The 22,432-nt window shown below is 41.1% G+C and overlaps 2 protein-coding genes across 2 annotated transcripts; one reads left to right on the forward strand and one right to left on the reverse strand.

Annotated features, from left to right (window-relative positions):
- Positions 1 to 964: 964 nt before the first annotated feature.
- Positions 965 to 22,312, reverse strand: METTL9 (methyltransferase 9, His-X-His N1(pi)-histidine). The gene is made up of 5 exons (XM_082490534.1): positions 22,064 to 22,312; positions 17,167 to 17,357; positions 14,696 to 14,905; positions 13,416 to 13,600; positions 965 to 1,696 (listed from the first exon to the last, which is right to left on the reverse strand). The coding sequence occupies exons 1-5, from the start codon at positions 22,235 to 22,237 to the stop codon at positions 1,491 to 1,493; spliced, it is 966 nt and encodes a 321-aa protein (XP_082346660.1). The 5' UTR covers positions 22,238 to 22,312; the 3' UTR covers positions 965 to 1,490.
- IGSF6 (immunoglobulin superfamily member 6) lies at positions 2,501 to 10,043 on the forward strand. The gene is made up of 6 exons (XM_082490761.1): positions 2,501 to 2,592; positions 4,207 to 4,557; positions 5,472 to 5,578; positions 6,943 to 6,999; positions 7,642 to 7,725; positions 9,589 to 10,043. The coding sequence occupies exons 1-6, from the start codon at positions 2,526 to 2,528 to the stop codon at positions 9,625 to 9,627; spliced, it is 705 nt and encodes a 234-aa protein (XP_082346887.1). The 5' UTR covers positions 2,501 to 2,525; the 3' UTR covers positions 9,628 to 10,043.
- Positions 22,313 to 22,432: the final 120 nt, after the last annotated feature.

Raw genomic sequence — 22,432 nt, forward strand, 5'->3', positions numbered from 1 at the left:
ACATGCTGAAACAAGAATAACACTGGGCCTGAACTGCTGTTGCAAAAAAACACCAGTCAAACCCCTCGCCCCATACTACACAATACTTACTGTTTGGCAAAGATGACTGAGAATAAAAGGTGATTAAATTAGCAAGCGAAATCACTAATCATCAGGCAAAGGAAGTCCAAGGTAAACCTAAAAAGACGTACTGAAACATCCTATTGGGTGTAACATCACCAACCATTAAAAAAAGCCCCCCAAAACACAACACACAACTTTTTTAGACTTCAAAAGCAAAAGGTAAGTCAGTTCTTGCTTTACTTACCAGCTGATATACAAGCTGAGGTTTCTCTGCTCTCTCACGACACTTACATCCCAAGCAACGTACGACACACCTGCCAGCACTACTTATGATGCTGCTTGTTGTTTTAAAGGAAGGTTATATCCCAACTGCCAGAAATTATCCATTTCAAACAGAGTTTTTAAAACAAGACATGTTAAAATAAATAGCATTTATTTAGTATTCCTGGAGAAAAGAGAATGTCCCAAGCTAGCAAAACCTTCAAAAATCAGGTCCCTACAGCCTGATCCTCAGAGGCAGTTTGACCTGCAGAATTTGCAAGAAACTGCCCGCATGTTTTTTAAGCTGGAAGCTTGGGAACAACTTGCTTAGAAAGTTTGTTATTAAACCCATCGGTTTAAAGTGCAGTTTTGGTGAGTCCTACCATAATTCCTGTCACTGGAAAATGGCATATGCAAAAGCAACGGGGATTTATGAGGTTTGAGAGGAACATGAAAGAAACCCAACCAAAAGTGATACATTCTTTGTGGACTGCTATCCCTTTAAACAATACTTAAATGCTGTTTAAATAAACGTAAGGTTGTGCTGCTACTGAGAGCTTGATACTCAACACAAAGAGCAGTTGCTGCAGACAAGCGTGGCTATGGTTACAAAAATGAACACAAAAATTAATGCAAAAAGTCATCTCAAAAAAGGTTTATTAGCATGATTAAAAACATGTGAAGAATGACAGCAAGAGAGAAAGTAACTTAGCATGGAAGAATATCCATTTCAACAGTTTATATTCAACAAGGCTTGAATTGAATGGATAACTTTATTGCCAGCTTTCACTTGATTTCTTTAACAAGAGTTCACATTGTATCAGTTCCATTATTATTAGGACTATTGCTTTTGTTTGGATCTGATCCCTGTTGCAGGTACGTATAAAAAAATATCCCACCCATTACTGCTGGATTGCAGAATGCGTTGTTGGCTTAAGAGCTGGTAAAAAAGAAATTCTCAACTGAAAAGTCTGTTTAAAAATCCACCTGTTTTTCCTAACCCAACTACAAAGAAATACATTAGTATTTTGGTCTTTAAATTTCTTACACGGTATTTATTTAGCATGGCAATCCCCAAATTCCCTCTCTTTAAGTAACCTCAAATCAAACCCCTCTTACAGAGGCCGCTTCTTGGGTTAGATTCTGGAGATTTACTTCATACACGCTTACACCGGCTTGAGGACGAAGACAGCATCATCTAGTACATAGTAGTCATTGTACATATCACCTTCACACAGGTATGGCAGTCTGGTGAAAGCCTCTATGGCAAAACCAGCTTTACCGAAAACTTCTGGCAGGCTATTCACCTGTTCTTCCCAAGTGTGCCCTTTGATTTCCAAAACTTCTGAGGGCTTTTCCCACTTGCCACCTACTGAGAAAACAAAAGAGTTTTGGTTAAATTATAAAGAAAACTTTGTTGTGTGTTGTCTTTTCCTACAGAAAGCATACTACACAGATTATATTCCCTTCCACTCCAAACAGCAGGCTGACAAGCTGTTCGTAGAGCTGTTGGAAGATCATTTCACGGCTTTGCCTGTTGCTCAGGAGCCTCTCTCTTATGTTACACGTTTAACTAGCAGTCCCAACACTGGCTGAAAAGTAACTTCCATTAGCGAGGCTGGTGTCCAGCAGACATGGACAGACAGACAGTTTAATGCAGGCCTTTTCTGGCACTATAAAATTCTTTCTTTATGCTCACTGTTGGGCCAAAGATGGCCTCAGGTGATGACAGTAAATAGAGCCAGCAAGCTGAAAATTATGCTTTGCTGTGAAGCTTCCATCAGTAGACCACTACATTGTAACGGATGACTACAGAGCCTTTGGTCCTCCAGTGGCCACCTACTAGCCAATATGGTAAAGACTGCTAAGGGTCATATAAAATTAAGAAGCCAAACACTTGTAGCATGCTGGAAAACCTGTTGTCATTTGTTATATTGATGAAATAATCTGAAGGGTTATAGGCACGACTCTCAAGATGTTCAAAATTTAAAACTCTCCGCTCATTTTCCAAGTATTGTCATCCACAAATAACAAGTGTTTTCTGGTTTGCTCTGTACCTTTAACCAGTTTCCTAAATGCAATAGTAAACACCCTTCTAAACAGGAAGTTCTAAATCTTGTGATTCAGAGTATTCTGCAACTCCAAAGATTTCCTAAGTTCCTCTTCCTTCAAGTAGAAACATTTCCAGAGAGATACAAGAAATGGCATCTTTCAACAAATTGAAAAACGTGCTAATGCTGGCATTTGACTGGATTCTGTACGGTGCTGGTAAGACTTTTTTTTAAGCTCCTTGTATTTCCCCATGTAATGGCAGTTAAACAAGATTGAAATAGTTGTGGTTACGATTTGCAACATAGCTACAAGTAAGGGCAGTAAGAAGTTTTGCTGAGACTGAAGCTAATTTCTGCTATCTTCATACACTTTCCAAATGAAGCAACTGTTAGCAAATATTTTTTCTTCCAAAAGTCAGAAATCACAGTTTACAGGAGCATTTCAGGGTCAAAGTCTACTGCTCTTCCCTGCAAAGAACGCTCCAGCAGCAGCAGCGTGGTTTCAGGGCAGCTGTGCTTTTTGGGAGGGGGGTTTGGGAAATTCAGCAGGCAGTTTCTACATGAACGGAAGCTATGGAGTTCTGCTCTGCACTGCAAGAACACCCAGAGCCCTGGAGTAGGGTGGAAAAGATAAGGGGACCAACTGCAGAAGCTTTTCACCATGCCGGGTGCAAGGACAGCGACAACGTGTATTACTACAATCTTCAGATTGCTGTAGCTGCTGTGGAACGGCTCTGATACTGATCTGACACAGAAGTAGAGTTTAATTTTATTCCTGTAGAAGTCACACACTGAATCTGCTTGGATTTGGTCCATAAAACACTCAGTGAGAAAAATGACGAAGGGACAATGCTGACTGTGCACTGTGGACAGGGTTATAAGATGTGTATCAGCAGTAGATTAAGAGACTTTGGTGTATTTTTCTTCTGATTTGTTATATTCTAGGGAGCAGAAAAGGATGCTGTTAAACTACTACCTTCATTTTCACTGCAATAATCTCAATTCCATTGTTTAAATAACTAAGCAACTTGTTTGAATAAAATTAAACATACAAAACCAGTATTTAAATTATGGATTTCAATGAGGTCTTAAAAAAAGTCTCCCAGACCAGTCATATTAAACCTTACATTTCAGTTCCTTAATTAGAATTCTCTTCTCTGATTAACCTTCCTGTTTTCTCTGCACACATTTTTAAATGTCAGAACTAACAAGCAATATTATTATCCTTAGAAACCCAGAGTCAATATATGTGATGAAGTGGAAGAATGTCTAGGAACTATTATGAATTCTAATAAATGTTATGAAATTGCTAAGTTATAAATGTCTCCATTTACAACATTTCCACTGCCTGCCATCAGGCTGTCTCACTTGCCGCGCAGACCAGGAACAGAGGAGGAGAGAGAAACCCTTACAGAACTACTCCACTGAGCATCTGGAGTTCTGGCACGCAACATCCCCACCCCAAATCCCCAAAGCACTCAGGACTGAACTGAGGCAGGGAACTACACAAAGTGTTCTTTTGGTCTTCTCCACGGCCAAAGGAGACATTCACATTATTTTAGATGTGTGAATCTTCTCTATACTTTTTCAGAAAAACAGAAAGTTAAGCACATTACCAGATAGGTAAAGCTCTTAAATGAACGTGTGGGCAAGCTGTAACAATTACCAAAAGCTTGCTGGAAACAACTTAAAAATTCCAAGTTTGAAACACAGTTGGTTTTCCTCCTGTCCTCCTACGTTTTCTCAAATGAACCGGAAGGAGTGTATTGTCTTTTTAGATTGTCCCTTGCTTTTTAACCGTCCCTCACATTACCAACTTTATTCTCGACAGGTGCCACAGATACCTGCCAAGTCACTGTCACACAACCCAGATTTCAGGAAGCGGACTCCTCTGTGCACACCGTGTCCTTAACATGTGCTTTCTTTGCCTCTGGATGCTCCTCATCCCCACCTGAAGTTCTATGGTTTCGTTTTTTAACTAACAAACATGAGGATTTGTGTACTCCTGGATGCACAGATCACCAGAAGTACAAAGTACATTTATCAGAAAATAACATTTCACTTCAGATCAATGATCTGACTGTAGATGACAACGGTGTTTATATCTGTGGAATAGCATTTTCAGATTCAAGCTCACCCCGTTCTAAACAAGCAGGAGATGGAACAACACTAACAAAAACAGGTCAGTTGATTATTCCTTCTTAATGAAGATTCTTAAACGAAATAAATTACCTTTCCTAAATACTGTCTTTATTACGCCTTCGAGAATGGCATTTAAGATGGAAATACCAACAAAACCATTAGGAGGAGTATGACTATATTGAAATATTAATAGTAAAACCATGGAGGGATTCTACAAATAAACATCTTAATCTCGTTTGCTAATTAGACTGTTCTGTCATATGAGGCAAAGGACTCTAGAATTCTACAAAAGAAAGGTTTGTACTCTGTGTTATCTAACGATACTCTGCATCCTCTTACATAAAGACTTTAATGGCCATCAGAAAGGAAGTATCAACAGAAAAATGAGAAGTAGAGAAACTGACATTTAGTGCAAATGTGTGCAACAGAGTTCAGGGTCTCTGAATTGGGGATTCACTGGGTCAGCCTGAGCAAAAAGTTTTAGTTCTGAACCTTTGTATCATTTGCCTTCTACTTAAGAAAGTGATGAGACTTCATTAACTATATTTCAGTTTTACATGCCTGAAATAGAAAAAAAAACAACCAACTAGCTGGATTATTACTTTTCCTATGTTCCTTCCTTCCTCTATCTAATTGCATTTCTGAGCAAAAGCCTGTTAGCTTTATTCAGATATTCCTTTATGAGAGCAGAAAAAATGGATTCTATTCTCTGTCTACCCCTCAAGGAAGGGTTCATAGTCAAAAATAACAAGTCTCCGCTGCCCTTGCAAACATTCATGGAAACAAAAGAAAAGGGACCTCACTAAGGAATTCAGACTGAAAATGAACCAGAAAATATTGACGGGTATAAGGTTTTTTAATTCTTCAGAGGAAGGGGGGTGAAATGCAGAATCCTAAGAAAATTATGTGAATCAGAAGAACTGTCTGATATTCTAACACTCACTTTTAATAAAGGAGGAGAGAAGCAGCACAGCAATGGAAAACTCATCTTCATGATCATCGCCTCATCCTTACTGTTTCTATACAGCACTACTGTATTCACATTCTTTGTAGTCTACAAGGTAGGCTCAAAGTAATTTTTCTGCTTTTGTTTATTTTGTAAATCTAAGCAGTTTTAACATCTCCATAAGGAGAATAGTAAGACATTCCTAGATTCCATAACTTTTATGATTAAGTTTTAAAGAGGTAGTTGGTTGAAGTTCATATGCTGCACACATCTGCACACTCGTGTGGCACATACCTGTACTCTCAATAGCAACCACATTTTTCTTTTTTCAGTAAAGTGTCTAAACGAAAAGGTATTCTAAAGTTAAAATTATCCTGAGAGTGTTAAACAGCAAGTTGCAGATTATCTATCAAGGCACACTCAAAAAGCAAAACTAGAAATTACCATCGTAAGTCATCAACTCTCTGGATTAGTTTCCAGTAAAAGTAAAATAATTTAAATTTAATGTCAAAGTATTTGTGAGCTGCAGTAAAGTTACTGCAGACTGACTTTACTTCTATAGTGAAATTCTATTCATGCATCATACATATACAGAAGAGAGACCCCAGTAAAATTTGAAAATATCAGAGACTTGGAAGAAGTTTTATGCTTATAGGAAACAAACACATCAGAATGCACCAGATTAAAAATTACATAACTACTGGATTATTTTTTTTTAAATCTAAATCAAAATTTGTGTTTAGGTAAAAACAAACAAACACCCAAAGCTGCAACTGGAATCTTTACGTAATAATGAGACTTTGACATGCAAATGTGGACTTCACAGTCCTAAGTGGTACCATATAGTAAAATGGTTCTTTGCGGTAGTGATCACTGCGAAGCATAAAGACAGGACCATCTTTTTAAATCTATGTTTTTCTTTAAACTAGCTGAAGTAGTATAGTGGGAAAAATGAATCAAGCCTTCCTCAGGGGGAAAAACTGGTATCTGTGATGCCGTTGATTTATTTTTGAGTATCGGGTAGTGCTTCAGCCAGGTCCCACTGTACTCAAAGCAAAAATACTTGCAATATCTACTACCAGAAGCTAAAAAGGCCTTACATGCTTGAAAACTACTCTCATTTTTTCCAATGGTATAAGCGGACCTAACGAAAGACTTTTTCTTTAACTTCTCTACTGTGTGGGTGGCAGAGCACTGGCACAGGCTGCCCAGAGAGGTGGTGGGGTCTCCTTCTCCGGAGATACTCACAGCCACCGGGACGCCGTCCTGCGCACCCTGCTGTGGGTGCCCCTGCGCTGGCAGGGGGTGGACTGGGTGAGCTCCAGAGGGCCCTGCCACCCCTGACCAGTCTGTGATTCTGTGATCTACGCACTGTTTGACGCTGTAAAAGGGCAATGCTTCTAATTATTCTGCTACTTTAGCAGTTGGCTTTTCAGCTTACGTTTTAATTGTTTTTCTTTTTATTATCCCTCCCTCCAGTTAAAACCAAACCTGCTAAAGAAAAGTGGGAATGAAGACCAAAGAACAGAGAACTGTGTATGTTATCACTTTGCTTGCTTTGTCTGCAATTCAGAGCTTTCTTCCTTCTGTCTTTAAATATATTGGGCATCAATTTTGTGATTAATTGATAATTCGTCTAAAGAGACATTCAGAGCTGTTAAGGCTTCACTTCAGATTTGTACAAAACTAGTTAATGATTTTACATTTAACTAATTTTAACTAATGCATTAATTAATTTATTTTTAACTGATTGGATACAGGATAAAGTCAATCTACGCAAAGGCCATCTCTAATACACAGCTTCCTTCAGGTTTTAAGCAATTTTTTTCCAAACAACTTCTGAAAAGAACCACTTTTGCTCTTAATTCTTTGTTTGTTTAAATTGTTCATTCAGGTAAGCCGTCATGTATTTAAAACAAGTATATTAAGAACCTCTATCACCATGTATACTTGAATAAAAATCAGAAGCCATACATTTAAATATCCATTAAATAAGGTATATATGTTAAAAGATATAATATTAACGTAATTTAAAACCCTTCTGCTTGGCAAACCATATGCTATTTAGTAACGTTCCCAAAGACACATACAGGGAAAAAAATCAGAAAGACGAAGAAAAAGATGTTTCCTCCAACTTCAAATGTAGCACTGACCTAAAATATTTTAAATAATTTGCAGAAAATTAGTAGTGGACGAAAAATTTTTCAAGCAATTGCTCAGGAACTTCAAAAGCAGAGGTACGCTGAACATTGCCGACAGCCTGTAAGTATCTGTCTACCAATACTGAAATTCATGGGGGAAAAAAGAGGAACTGACAGTTTTTAAAGAGTATACCATTTCTATTTCCCTCTGGAAATAGACATTTCTTTTTTCATAGAATGGTTTAGGTTGGAAGGGACCTTAAAGCTCATCTAGTTCCACGCCCCCTGCCCTGGGCAGGGACACCTCCCCCCAGCCCAGCTCGCTCCCAGCCCCGTCCAACCTGGCCCTGAACACCTCCAGGGATGGGGCAGCCACAGCTTCGCGGGGCACCCTGCGCCAGGGGCTCACCACCCGCACAGGCAACAATTTCTTCCTAAGATCTAACATAAATCTCCCCTCTTTCAGTGTAAAACCGTTCCCCCTCGTCCCATGGCTCCCCTCCCTGATCCAGAGTCCCTCCCCAGCTCTCCTGGAGCCCTTTAGGCACTGGAAGGGGCTCTAAGGTCTCCCTGGAGCCTTCTCTTCTCCAGGCTGAAACCCCCCCAACTCCCCCAGCCTGTCCTCCCAGCAGAGGGGCTCCAGCCCTCCCAGCATCTCCAGGGCCTCCTCTGGCCCCGCTCCAACAGGTCCATGTCCTTCCGATGTTGGGACCCCCCGAGCTGGAGGCAGCACTGCGGGGGGGTCTCCCCAGAGCAGAGCGCAGCAGAGGGGCACAATGCCCCCCTCGCCCTGCTGGCCACGCTGCGGGGGGCTTTCGGGGCTGCCAGTGCACATTGCCGGCTCATGGTGAGCTTCTCACCCAACACACCCAGGTCCTTCTCCTCAGGGCTGCTCTCCATCCATTCCCCACCCAGCCTGGATCTGTGCTTGGGATTGCCCCGAGCCACATGCAGGACCCTGCACTTGGCGTTTTCAAAGCTGATAAAGGTCTAAAAAAAGTATTCTGCACAACAGCCAAAGACATTATAAAGCATTCTAAATGACCATATGTATACAATCATATATATGATAGTATAAACCTTATAGAATGTATGCATGTACGTTTAAAAATGAAGCTTCCATAAATTCGTATTTTGCCAAGAAGAGGTCTCAACAAGTGTTTCTGGACTGTTTGGTAAAATGCATAGAGCTGTTCAGAGTTCATTTTTGAAAAATATTTCTATTGTAGTTCCTCTTACTCTCTTAGCCCATGGTAGTTAGGTGACAGAAATGTAACAAAACTCTTACAAAAGCTCTACAACATTCTTACAGATATTTCCCCTTCCTTCAACTTACAGACCCTAAACTAAGTATTTAACATCACTGGGTAAAGCCACACAACTTATTTCATCATTCTAAATTTATGCCAATAAGTCTTATATGACCATATGACAATTTTGCGTATGCCGTGTAAGTTACAAAAAAATCAACTTTAGAAGTCACATGTATTTGCAAGCAAAGAAAATGGCTTCAAAATCCTGCTTCAAAAACATTGCTTCTCTTGAGAAACAGTATAAATTCTTTCCTATTCTGAGCTTGGCCTTCACTTCAGAGATGCAAGGAGAAACCAAAAGAAACACAGAACAAAGTCAAACATTTCTCCTCTCTCCTCCAATTGTTTTCCTCTGTGATTGCCCCTTTAAAGACTTCAAGCCCCTGTTGACATCACCTGGTCCTTGGTTTGAGCATCAGATATGAATGCAGTGAAAATAAGGGGTATGTTTTGCTGCCTCTGCGCTCCCTGGAGATTAGGAAAAGCCAAAATAGAAAGAAATATGTTTTGAACCCTGTAGATGCCACTTGGACAAAAGCAACTGGATAACTGGGGAGAAAGAAGTTTACTGAAACAGTAAAGGGATGGAGTTTGCCTCAAAAAGGAAATTCTGCCTTTATAAATAAAAAAGTTCACATCAGTAATGAAATACTTCTATATTTTTCTCCTAGGATGATTTGGAAGATGACACTGTTTATCAGAACAGATGAGCATGTGCGGCAGTTCAAATTTGTTCAATATTTCTGATGCAAGCAGAGGCAGATGAAGAAGTTAAGCTTCTTCACAGACTTCCTTTGCTTTAAAAAGAGAGGAGAAAACCTTACAGGGCAGTGTTCTTCAAGAGTACTTTCTAAACAGATCACCAAAACCAAGTGCACTGTACATTACATCCATGTTACGTATTATTTCCATTTTCCATTCTGCAAGAATAAGAATCTTGGAAAAAGACTTCATCTTTCATAAGATAACTGTTAATGCTTTATAAAAGTTAACTTTTTCAGTTTAGATTTAATTCTATGTCTTTTTTTCTTTTTACATAAATTTACATGTATTCCTTTTACATGAATTGAGCATTTGTGAAAGATGTATGATAATTGACAGCAATGGAAAATAAACTCGTTTCATATGTGAAATTCTGGTTTTAGTCATGTTAATGTGATAGTTATTGATGTAACAGATAGACAGAGGAACAATTAGTGAGTCTTAACAACAGCTTAATCAGAGCAAACCCTATGTATTCTGTAGACAAGCAAGCAGAAAAAACCCGGACAATATAAATGCATGTACTATCATGGTAAAGCTCACTTGGGATGTGAGCTTCTTCCTAGCTTATTTAGGAGAGGAAAATTGTGGTCATAGCAAGAAGGTTGCTCCTGCAATATTAAAATTCACTTGCTAAACAGACAACCCCCATCTTCCAGTCCTACAATCCAAAGTCAGGATTACCTGGAGCACAAAGTTTTGCCTTTACATGCCTGTTCAACACAGATAAAAGCATGAACACAGAAGTATACTACCTAGTCAAGGTAGTATACTTTTTTTGAGCAGTTACTACCTAGCCAATCTACAAAATCAGCACTTTTACAAGAGATCTGGTAGTATCAGGCATTCTCCCTACTAAAGAACAGCTGCATCTTTATCATCACTTAAATAAAGCAAGGCTTTGTTTAACAAATGAAATGGCATTTCTCACTTCTGTCACATGAGAACTGACAACTGAGACAAAGCAAGGGTCTCTCTAGCTCAGCACTGTGTTTCCAGCTCAATTGAGTACCAAGTATTTCAGGAAGATGGAAAACACACCTTTGTCTTCTTATCCCTGTCAATCAGTCACAAGGACTTTAACATGTTAGACAAGAAAATTTCACAATCCCAGGCTGCGGGTGTTCACTACTGCTGAAGTATCGTGTCTCTGACATTTTTACTTCAGAGAAACTTAAACCAATCTAGTCATATATTATCTAACAATGCCTTTATACAAATATGATGTCATATTAGGAAATACAAAGGATTTTTATATAACCCTATGGGATACCTATTCAAAATATGAAGTTATAATAACATGGTCTTATGTGACTAGTCTAATACCTTATGATTCATCCGTCTTACTTGCCAAATTTAGACATGTGCAATAAGTCCATTACTTGTTGTTCTGTATGTTGAAAATAAAACTCTGAAAAGCCCCAGAAAAAATTTATGATTAAGCTACTTTGGACTCTAGATGTCACTGTAATTCCAGAAACGGTAAGCACAGAAATATATTCTACCTCTTCCTCCACGTTGCTTTGTTCTCTTAAAGCAAGTTTTATGTTATTCACATAGACAGTTTCCACAGTTACTCTCCCATCACATTATGTGTAATAACCCAAATATCTCATTTTGAATAAAATAATTTCTCCATGTTTAGAAACTGATCCATACACTGATCAAACACCTTACCTGCCTCATCTCTTCTCCATTTGTTCCCCCCTCTAAAATTCAAAAGTTTCTCCAGGCAGGTCCAAACTGTTTTTAATTAGCTGCTACAAGAACTTACTTGAGCCATGAAATGTTCTCCTCTTGAATGTTCCAAGTATATTTTTTTTGTTAAATATAAACCACATGTACATATCTAACACTTTATAAAATGCATGGTCTTGTAGAATAGCTGAATGAAAATAAAGCAATTCTAAAATCATCTGTATATCATGAAGACAGTCTGGCAGTTCACTGTCTATTTCTTTACACTACAGTTATATAGATCTTAAGTGGGAAAGCTTCAGTGGAACGACAGTAACTTTTGTGTGCGCTAACTTGCGCTGTCTAAAGCAGTTTATATTGGCCCACGTCCATGATAGTGCTAAACAAACTGAGTCTGTTTTTAAGTTTCAGAACATATTAAGGAAACAAATCTGCCTCAAGCAAAGTGACTAACTGCTACAAGTCACCACCACAAACAACAGTATGACTTTGGTTTACAAGACATCTTACAACAGATTTCAACTTTCAACAAGTAGGAATGACCAAGTTCGGCAACCACAGAACAAGTTTCCAGTCCCTTGGGATTTATAAATTTAACACTCTCTTCTCCTCCCAGTCTACTGTAGGAGATTAATGATGGAGGATATAAGTGGACTCAAGAGTAGTTTCTTCCTTAATTTATCTACCTCCTGTTGAGCCAGGAAGTTGCATGGGGTCTGTGACGTGCTTACCCAACAACATGCAGAAACGTAGATGCTGGGTGCAATAGCAATTGCAAAACACAATGGCACACAAACAAAAAAGCCACCCAAATAATTTCTCAGTTTCTGCTTCTAGTATGCCAGACTAGAAAGACACTGCTGTTATTCGGAATTTTAAGGAGTTTTTAAAAGAGGAAACCAGATTGTTCCACATTATAGGAACAGTAAGTGGTAACCAAACATGCTTGAAATACTGTACAGATGCGTAAGTCAACCCGTGTCTCATTTAAGACACATTACTTTTCAGAATAGTTGCAAAATTATATGCTCAAATACTGTATTTTAGGCAATTCTTCATCTGATGGTATTATTTTTTTTACTTAAAGCTTTTTTTTTTCCCCCTCCTCCCACCAAAAAACCCACTGGCCTATAAAAAGAAGAAAACAGATCCAGTTTGATGCATTTGTGATTGCCAGAATGTTAAGGTTATTAGTTCTGTATTTTCTGGGCATACATGCCTTTCCACAGAGAAGTCTTAATACTCAAGGAGAGCCATTGTTCAAATGTTGACTGATGAACACCATCCTTCTGGAAGTCAAACCACTTTTAGGCTGTCCCAACCTGAATCCACAGTCATAGGCATGTAAAAAAAAAAAGCTTCTAGTCTCTTTTGAAGTTTAGTCGTAAGGACAGATTAATTTGCAAATCGCTCACGTATTTCCTTAAAAATGCAACTAGGGGAAATAATGGAGTTTTGGCACTGATTTTTACTTTTTTATTCCAGTTACTAATACAATATAAACAGTGGTTGCTATGTCATATTAGTAGGGGTCTGTATTTTACTTCGAGAGCTCATGTTGGCAAGTGAATGTTATCTCCCTATGAATTTTTAGGTGCAGTTCATCTGGAACACTTGAAACAGTTTGACCTGAACTGCTCTATTCAGTGTTACAGACAGTTCTGATGGTTTTGCTCAATGGTTGCTAGAGACAACTGGGGTTACCTATATGACAGCAGCAGAGGGCCCTAATCAGACATCAGTTTTCCCATGTTGCTCCAACACAGCTCAAATGTGGCTACCTGCAGAACAGGATATGTGACCTCAATATTTGCGCTTTTTGTTGGTGCCAACAACATACGTTGAGGAATTAAGAAAAGAGCTTACATCATGTGGCCTATTTACCTATGATTTCATACTTCTGAACACCCACTGTACAAGTTATATGTAAAAATCAAATACAAGCATACCAATTATTTATTAAACATTTAATCTGGGATACTATAACCTACAAACATTTTCTTTACCTGCCTGAATAGCAACTAATCTGCGTACTTACCATTTTCCACATATGGGTGAAATGGCAGAACTAATGCTAGAATGACTCTGCCTCTAGTTGGCTCCAGTACACTTCTAATATCTTTTAATACAGTCAGCGGCTGATCACAGCGATCCAGCAAATTCAAACAGCTGATAACATCGTACTGAAATCCTATGTTTTGCCATTCATTTATACCAAGCACCCTACAAAGGGAAAGAGAAGGAGGTACAGTCTGTTAAACAAACACCAGCTAAGTTCAGAGAGAACAACTGAAGAAAAAAATTCCCTATGGATGTGTTGATAGTGCAGGTAAGATCAGCCACCTAGGCAATGAGAAGAGACAGGCACGATCCTTCTGGTCTTTTGGAAAAGAAAACTAAATCAACAATGGGCATGGCCATATGTCCAGCCATACAAACCTTTATATTGCCTTATGATCATCAGGCAATCGAGAAGACGAAACCAAAAGCCTCAGGTACTAAAAAATGTGTTGTCCTACAATAAAACTGAAGATACTTCCCAAGGAATATCAAAACTGAAATATGATTAATGGCTTCCTGCCTACTCTGATTTACCAGTGTGCAAACCCAGATTGCAAAGTATCTGTTAAGTTTCCACTCAAAGACGGGTGAAGAAAAGAAATCCACAGTTCCTTCATTCTTTGGGTTGAAGTCTAGGGATATAGTGCCTGAAATACTAACCATTACTCAACCAGACTGGATCTGCTGCCTACAAGAACCTCCAGAAGCTGTGATGAGTGCATGAATAAAGTTCTGAAAGTGCTGATGTTTTTGTTACTAAGTATTATTCAATCTTAACAGCAGGAGCTAAGCATAGAAAGAGTAAAAGAACCTTTATACAGTCGTCTATATCGTGAGATTAGACAGACACAGTTTATTGAGGTAACACTATTACCAGGATTCAGTTTGCTTTCTCTGCAGTACCTGTGTCTTCCTCTTGCAATTTTGGACCGTTCAGTTAAACTATTAATCTGAATTTCGTCTTCCTGACTCCCTTGATTATAGCAATTTACACAAGCTGTGAAGAAAGAGACTTCAAAATGGTTGCTGCCTATTTTGTCTTAACTGATAGCAGGGAACATCTGCATCACAAAAGCACTGGTAGCAGGGAACATTAGATGTGTTTGTTTTCCTGCTTTTGTACAGGTCAATCTTTTCCAGAATGATCAAACAATACAGGAATTGACTGAAAAGACTGCATATTAATTAAATATTATAAATAGATTACTTTGCTGTAATGTCTGACAGAAATGATGTAGGAAGTATTCAGTACCATACCTGTATTTCTTCTTCTGAAGCTGCCATATCATAGTTTCAGACAATTCAGTGGCATAGATTTCTTCAAAGTGAGGACTCATGACTTTAGTGACTTCTCCATCCCCAGCCCCTAAATCGAGAAGTCTGTGGGATTTCCATTCTGGATTTATTTTAAGCAGTCTTTGAAATTGTTCTGGGGAAAACACAAACATTGAGCCCCTTCCCAGCAGCCTGAAATGTAAAAATGAGAAATTACCAATTTTGTGCAAACTTTAACAGGAAGGACAATGGAGTAATTTAGAATGTGCTTTGGCAGCAACCAGTCACACATAATAGTAGACAAGGTCACTGCTTAGATAAATTTTAAATCCAGTTCAACTTGCCTTGCACTTGTCAGAGATCAAACACATAGCCACATGTAGTTACAGTGGGTAAGGCTTCAGCAGGAATTTGATTAGGTAAGGAAGAGCTCATGGGGTGCAGCTCAAGAAAATGATTGCATAAAAAAAAAAAAAAAAAAAGGAGGGGGGAGAGAAAGAGAGGGAAGGACAAAGGCTGAACCCTATTTGTTACGTTTGCAGATTCGAATCTCTGCCACCTACCTTAGAAAAAAAGATTAAATAGCTGAGGAAATAAAATGGCTGCAGACACAGAAGTATGCACAATGAATGTGGAATAGGATGTAGAACTAGGAGGAAGCCAGGGAACAGATTTAAAGAAAGGATGGGGGTAACACTGCTGGAGTGGCAAAAGAGATTTTTTTAATCGTATGTTACAATGGCTTTTGCTGCTATCTGCAGATCTTGCATTCAACATGAAGAGCTGTGGAATAGAAAATAGGCAACTCATTAAGGAATTGGGTAGAGGTGACAGTTGGATTCCTTATGGATCAAGTAAATGACATTCCCGCCCATAACTGTTTGAAGACTACATAGTGACAGATTTTAGCCGTCATAGCAGAATTCAGAAGATGAAAGAGTTAGGAGAACAAGCAGAGGAAAAAGAACTGGTCAGTAATAGACTGAAGGTAGTTAAATACTATTCTTTAAACTAATGTTGGATAGCAGGTTAAACTTAAAGACAATGAACAGAAAGATTTTACATTCAAGGGGAAAAACAGGCAAACAAAGATGAAAAGAATCAAAGAATAAAAACAATGTGAAAAAAGAGGCAGCCTAGCAAAGAATGACCATACTAAAAAAACAAACAAACAGGATAGAATATACAAAAAGTCATATAGAAGAAACTAAAGCAAGATATTAAATGTATAAAAATAAACAGAATACAGTCAATTTAAGTAGAGCCCCCTTGCAGCACACTTGTGTCTGTCCACACCATATAATTGGCTCATAGCTGTTATTCCTAAAAGCACTATGAGGTGTTATTCAAAGCACTGAAGAGCCTTTGAAAAAAAATGGAAGAGAAACGAAGAAGAAGAGACCAAAGGAACCTTTATATAAAGCTACAAGTAACTAAGAACACCACAGGGAAGCTCATAACGTCATCTGGTTAGAAAAAAAGGAAAAAGATTATTTTTCTAGCCTTAGTAGACAGCTGCTAGCCTGATATCAGACTGTGCAGAAGTATGTAGTAGGTGCAGAGGTGGGGAAGGTTAAGAAATCAGGTAAATGTAACAAAATGCATTCTTCATAAGGTGAAAACCGATAACCTGTTAAACATATGACTGAATGGAGTTACGTGAGCAGAAAAAGGCACTGACTTTTTCACAAAAAATACTAGAGCACCCATGAACACCTAAACTCTCCTGCAGTCACAGAAGAGACTGATGCAGTAAGACTAGGAAAATATTGTTTCATGAACTTTTTTTTACTGCCTTCCTGATGCTTCATCAGTCAAACATGCTAGGTCAGAAGTTACCTGTTCAAGTACAGCTTACAGACAAACTGAGGTGAAATTAAGTTTTACAGAATAAGAGAAAGGACCAAATTATGTTCCGCCTTACTGTTACCAGACACAACATTCAGCCAACTTCTGCACTGCTCAGAAATCTGGCTAGGTTTGCAGGTGGTGTGCACACACACTCTCTACCAGACAGAGTTTCAGATGCAAGGCAGAACTGAGTGGATACGGCCACCTTCAACATGGACAGTCACAACAGTGATATAGCAGTAGGTAAAGTAAAGGGGAAGGGGGCAGGGGAAAGAAAGCAGAGCAAAGAAGGAGACTTTTTCAACACAAAGAGAACACACTCTTATTGAGGAGGAAATTAATATAAGTAACGGCTATAAAATACAATTAGAGTCCTCAGACTATCTCTTCTTAATTGCAGTTACCGCCTCTGTCCCCCCATACTGGAAATAGTGCTCTTCAATTAAGATGGCTGGGCATGAACAGCACAGTAGGACGTTTCAGATCTGTTAGACTAGCAAAGGAAAAACTACAAATTTAAGAAAAGCTGACAGATCAGGGGGTAGGGCTGAACACTAAATCCAAACTGTATTTAGTTTACCTAAGATTGACTTTTCACTTACCCATTGATAGATGTTCTAGACATAAAGAGGCTAAAAATTGAGGACACAAAGGAGTGATAGAGCTGGATAAACAGCCAGCCCGATTTCTCAATGCTGTTGTTTAAGAAGATCTGTGTTCCTTGGTCAAGATAACTCTGGACAAAAATAGGCTGAAGGGATTCAGACAACTGTTCTGTGTTGCAGACATACCACTAGAAAAAGAGACAAAGGATCATTAAAAAGTTCAGAAATATAAAACCAGTAGTTAAAAAAAAAATGAATACATGGAAGGCTATTATTGATTTCCATAAATATAAAAAATTAGGTTTTCCTACAGACTTTTCAACAAGCTTCATGATTAATTTTACTTAAATTTGAATTGTAATCAAGTGAGGACCAATTAGAATCATAGAATCATAGAATTGTCTAGGTTGGAAGATACCTTTGGGATCATCAAGTCCAACCATCTACCCTACTCTACAAAGTTCTCCCCTACACCATATCCCCCAACACCACATCTAAACGTCTCAAACACATCCAGGGATAGTGACTCAACCACCTCCCTGGGCAGTCTATTCCAATGCCCGACCACCCTTTCTGTGAAAAATTCTTTCCTAATATTCAGTCTAAATCTACCCTGTTGGAGCTTGAAGCCATTCCCTCTTGCTCTGTCACTAATTACCTGTGAGAAGAGACCAGCACCAACCTCTCTACAGTGTCCTTTCAAATAGCTGTAGAGAGTGATGAGGTCTGCCCTCAGCCTCCTCCTCCTCAAACTAAACAGCCCCAGCTCCTTCAACCGCTCTTCATGTGATTTGTCTGCGAGGCCCTTCACCAGCTTCGTTGCCCTCCTCTGCACTCGCTCCAGCACCTCGATCTCTCTCTTGTATTGAGGTGCCAAAATTGCTCGCCAAGAAATAATGCTTTTAATTTTTTTCTTAATTATTACCCTGTACTTTGAAGAATTTTACAAAGTAACTTTCCTAGAAAGCACATGGAACAGCACCATGCTGATAAAATAGTATGAGGTGGGATAACATTGTTTTCTATCTTCCAACTCTTTCTCAACTTTTCCCAAGGCATCCTCTGAAAAGAAATCAGCAAGTCCATTTGCAATACTTTTCCAGGAAAGGAGATAAAGAATCCCATCAATACTTTAGACAACAGCTGGTCTGTCTTACAGCAGTGCTGGACTACGTTTCTTCACTTACTAGTACCAACAAGCAGGTCCACAAGTCTTTTGAAACAATTATGTCTACACAGCTGCCTCCCAGCATCTCGACTAAACAAAGGAGCAGGTTCCCGCATCTAGGAAGTCATCAGCATCAGCTGAAAGATAGTTCTGTACTTTTATATTGGTAAAATACAAAGCCCAAGCTAAAACGGGCCAATAACTCCTTTTGCCTTGTGTTACCTGGTAACAATCACTCCTCTACAGAGTGAACTGACTCTGATACGCAAGCTATTGTTCAGTTAACTGTGAAGAAAAAAGACGTTACGTTTTTGTATCAAGTCTAGTTGGAAAAGTAATAAACCATACAATATCCTAATATTTTACCATCCATGTGTAAGGCATATCTAAACTCTTTCTTTAACACCTGCTTTACATTATTTTAAATGCAAAAGACTTGTGCAAAACAAGGCAAACCTACAGAAATTCTGAAATTTTAGGACCCTCATGGCCACTTTCTGCACCTCCAGCAAATGCCTCTAATGCTGCAGCATTCTGGAATGTCAGCACTGAAAATAACATTCAAAAGGTTGCTCATGGCTAGGTTGCAATGCCAAGCTAAAAACCTCCTCCACTCAATATGCAGAAGTTACAAAAAAAAAGTTTTAAATGTAATTTTAATTGACAACATCTCTATCATTTTTCACTATCCTATGTTTATGCAGAGTTATTGTCAGCCCTTCTCACAGAATCTGATGCCATCGTGTCTGTTTTCTAATATCAAAAATTATTCCCTACAGCTAACGTCCTCTTATCTCCCCCTTAGATCTTCCAATAACGTTCCTCAGGCTGGCTGCATGTGTTTGTTGTGCACATAGGGAGTCATAAGGATCTTAAAGAGAAACAGGGAGTTTTAACAGCATCTTCTAAAAATGCACGTAGAAGGACAGCAAATGGTCAGCTGGGGTAACTCACCAACGATTTAACACCTAAGACCCTGTCTATACCCATACTATGCAAAATGCATGCCCCCATCCTGATCCCTTTGCATTTGTTGTACCTTGTGGGGAAAGGAACAGTCACACAGCGTTCAGCACAACAGGACTTCCAGTCACTGCTGTAATACAAATAATAATGGGACAGGATTCTTATTCCAGCGTCCTGCTGCTTCACAATAATAGTGCCAGCAAGCAGAGCGGGGCAGGGAGCTGCACCAAGAGCCTCATGCCAGATTCACAAACAAGGGCTGCATCAAACGCTGACCCAAAGCAGCAAGGGGTGTCGAGACCCTTCAGCCGAGGCGCAAACAGGTATGTGCTTAGGTTTAACTTGAAAACCACTTGCATAATGGGTATGTTTCTGGCAGAATCAGGCTCCCAACTTTACTTTCAAACACATTTGTAGGTAGCACAAGTAAGCGACCCTTTCCTCTAAAAACCAGATTTTGAGCAGGTCTGTACCACATCACGGAGCCTAGCACATCCCCTGCTGATTTACCAGTTTATGTCTTTTCTCACTGCAGCACAGTGCTAGTGAAACAAATCGGCATAGTCCAGTGATTCCCAAAAGGAATCCTCAGCAAGTCGTGAAAAACCTCTAAAGCAGCAGCCTGCATACTTTGGCCAGCCATCTTCAGAAGCCAAGTTCAAGAGCCTGGCAGAAGCCAACAGCCCTGAGGAGCCAGCAAGGATACACACCAGGTTCGTTCACAAGGCTGCTGCCTAGCTACACTGGACAGGTTTGGCGTGGCTCAGAAGATCCGCCTTTTTCAATGCATTGCCATTTTCAATCCATAAGAAAACGTATCCATCTATCAAAGCTTTGGGTAACACGGGAGGGCTTTGTTCCATAAGCAATATGACTACACATATGCTGTACCTGAGCTCACATGCCCTGGTTCTGCACTGCACTGGCACCTGCAGTTCCAGATTCTGCCCACGGAAAGCAACAGTCCTACAATCCTTGTCTTTAAGACTTCTAAATATGGATGTATATTGACATAAGCATTGGCAGAACAATAGAAGCTTGTTTCCAGAAATTAGATGTTGTTCTCAGACCTCCTCTAATTTCTTCTTCATGGTTAATCTTGCCAGTAAGGTTATTGGCAAGTACCTACATAACACCAGTGAATAACAGAAATGATAGCAAACTATAATAATAATAATAATAATAAAAGCAACACAGGATAAACCCGAACCAAATTTCGAATAACAAAAGCAGTGAAAGACGGCTTAATTCTGGAACTACTTCCTCAGAACAGAAACTGCTTTTTTTCTCCTCCATGTACAACAAAAGACGAGCCCTTCTTAGGCCACTAGTTTAATGACAAACTGTATCAACCTCTTATAGCACAATAGGAGAAAAACTACAGCACAAAAATCTGAAAAGGTATGTTAAGACCTTTGTTATAGTACAAATTACTATTATTGACAACTTTTGCCTAATATTAGTGAAGAAAATCAATGAAGCCAGTAAAACTGCAGAGAGTGGAAGCATCTGGGGCCTCAACATGCAATCCTTACTTATGAGTAAACCCACAAATTCAGTAACCATAAATCTCACTAAACTTACTAAATGATCAATACTTTAGGTTTAAAACCTAGACACAATAAATTAGAAATTGGGAGTATCCACAGCAGACCATCTACCTCTGAAGGATATAATCATCCCCACAACACATTTCCTTGGTTGACTTGTCTTTCTAGTACAGTTTTTAACACCACAAAAGACACTCAGATTTTCTTTGTTCGCCAGAAGGAAGTTCTTTCTGCGAATCTGAATTCTGCATCTCTTTGTCATCCTACTTATGCACCGAGCGATGCAGAGAGCGGACCGTATCCTTTAAACCCCAGTAACACGTCCACCCGGGAGCGAGACTCGGCTGTCAGTGCCGGTCCAGAGCACTCCAGCAATGGATCATCCTGAAGAATACGACCCATCATTATGTTCTTCCTGCGCGCCGCACTCCCCGCGCGCGTACGCTGCGTCTCCGTCACCCGCTGGGCGCTGTGGGTTTTACTATTTTCCTCCAGCACCGGGAGTTTCCATCAGCCCCTCCGAACTCCTGTCAGACTTTCAGCAGCGTTTCGGTAAGAGCAGTGCGGATCCCAACGCACTCCAAACGCCATCGCGTCGCCGCGCGCGCGGAGTACCGCGCGCAACTCCTCCGCGCGCCGCCGCCGCCCCGCGCTGTCCGCTCGGCGTACATCCCCCCCCCCCCCCCCCCCGCCTCCCGCCGACCCCGCAGCCGCCCCGCCGCGCGCTTGGTTTATTTTCCTCTCGACACACCGGCGTTAATTAAAACGCCTCAGCGATTACACACCCACCCGTCCAACAGCGCCCGCCAGCTCCGCGCGCGCCGCGCTCCCTCGCGGGGCTCGGACCGGCCCCGGCCCTGACGACCGCCCCGCGCCGCCGGCCTCGCCCCGCGGCCCCGCTCCCTCCCCAGCGGGCTCCGGACACGTCAACTTTCTTCCCGGGGGGGCCGAGCCGTTCCCTCTCTTTGTCTGGCGCTGCCCGGCCCGTTGCCCCCCTCGGCCCGCGCCAGGGTCCCCCGCCGCCCCCCTCCCCCGCGGCGGCCGCTACCTCAGGGAGCCCCGGCGGACGAGGCCCCCTCGCCCGCTGCCCCCGGCCGAGCTCCCTGGCGGGAGGGGGACGGGGCCGCTGTGCCTGCGGGCGGGGACCCCCCGGCCTGGCCCAGCCAGGCCCCGCCGGGCGCGGGGGGGGATGCTGGCTGCGGGGCTGTACCTGGTGGTTCTCCGCCGCGCCCGGGGCGGGCTGGCTGCGGCTACCCATCATGTTCATGTAGAGGGACCTGGATAAAGGACTCCTCAGGTACCGGGCAGGGCCAGACCACATCCTCCTCCTCAGCACCCACAGGAACAGGCTGTAGCAGCCCAGCCAGCCCAGCCACAGTCTCATCGGGGGAAGAGGCACGGAGTCACCCCCTCGCGCCGCCGCCGCCTCCCTTCTCCATGGCAGCGGCGGCGCCAGCAGCCCGCCCGGCTCTGCTGCGCTCCGGGGCCCGCGCACAGGCGCGGGGCGGAACGCGCGGCGCGCGGCGGCAGGGCCCGGACGGACGGTTTCGCTGGGACACGCCGGCGCCCGCCGCGCGCC

This window comes from Vanellus vanellus (genome assembly GCF_965231255.1).
Source record: "Vanellus vanellus genome assembly, chromosome: 14".
Classification (NCBI taxonomy): Eukaryota; Metazoa; Chordata; class Aves; order Charadriiformes; family Charadriidae; genus Vanellus; species Vanellus vanellus.

Bases quoted from the DNA above. Each gene is read 5' to 3' on its own strand.
- IGSF6 (XM_082490761.1), top strand. From the start codon at position 2,526: ATGGCATCTTTCAACAAATTGAAAAACGTGCTAATGCTGGCATTTGAC. The intron at 5,579-6,942 runs GTAGGCTCAAAG...CCCTCCCTCCAG, and splicing joins CATTCTTTGTAGTCTACAAG to TTAAAACCAAACCTGCTAAA. The intron at 7,000-7,641 runs GTATGTTATCAC...AATAATTTGCAG, and splicing joins ACCAAAGAACAGAGAACTGT to AAAATTAGTAGTGGACGAAA.
- METTL9 (XM_082490534.1), bottom strand. From the start codon at position 22,237: ATGAGACTGTGGCTGGGCTGGCTGGGCTGCTACAGCCTGTTCCTGTGG. The intron at 14,906-17,166 runs GTAAGTGAAAAG...TTTACATTTCAG, and splicing joins TCTAGAACATCTATCAATGG to GCTGCTGGGAAGGGGCTCAA. The intron at 1,697-13,415 runs GTAAGTACGCAG...TTGTTTTCTCAG, and splicing joins TCACCCATATGTGGAAAATG to TAGGTGGCAAGTGGGAAAAG.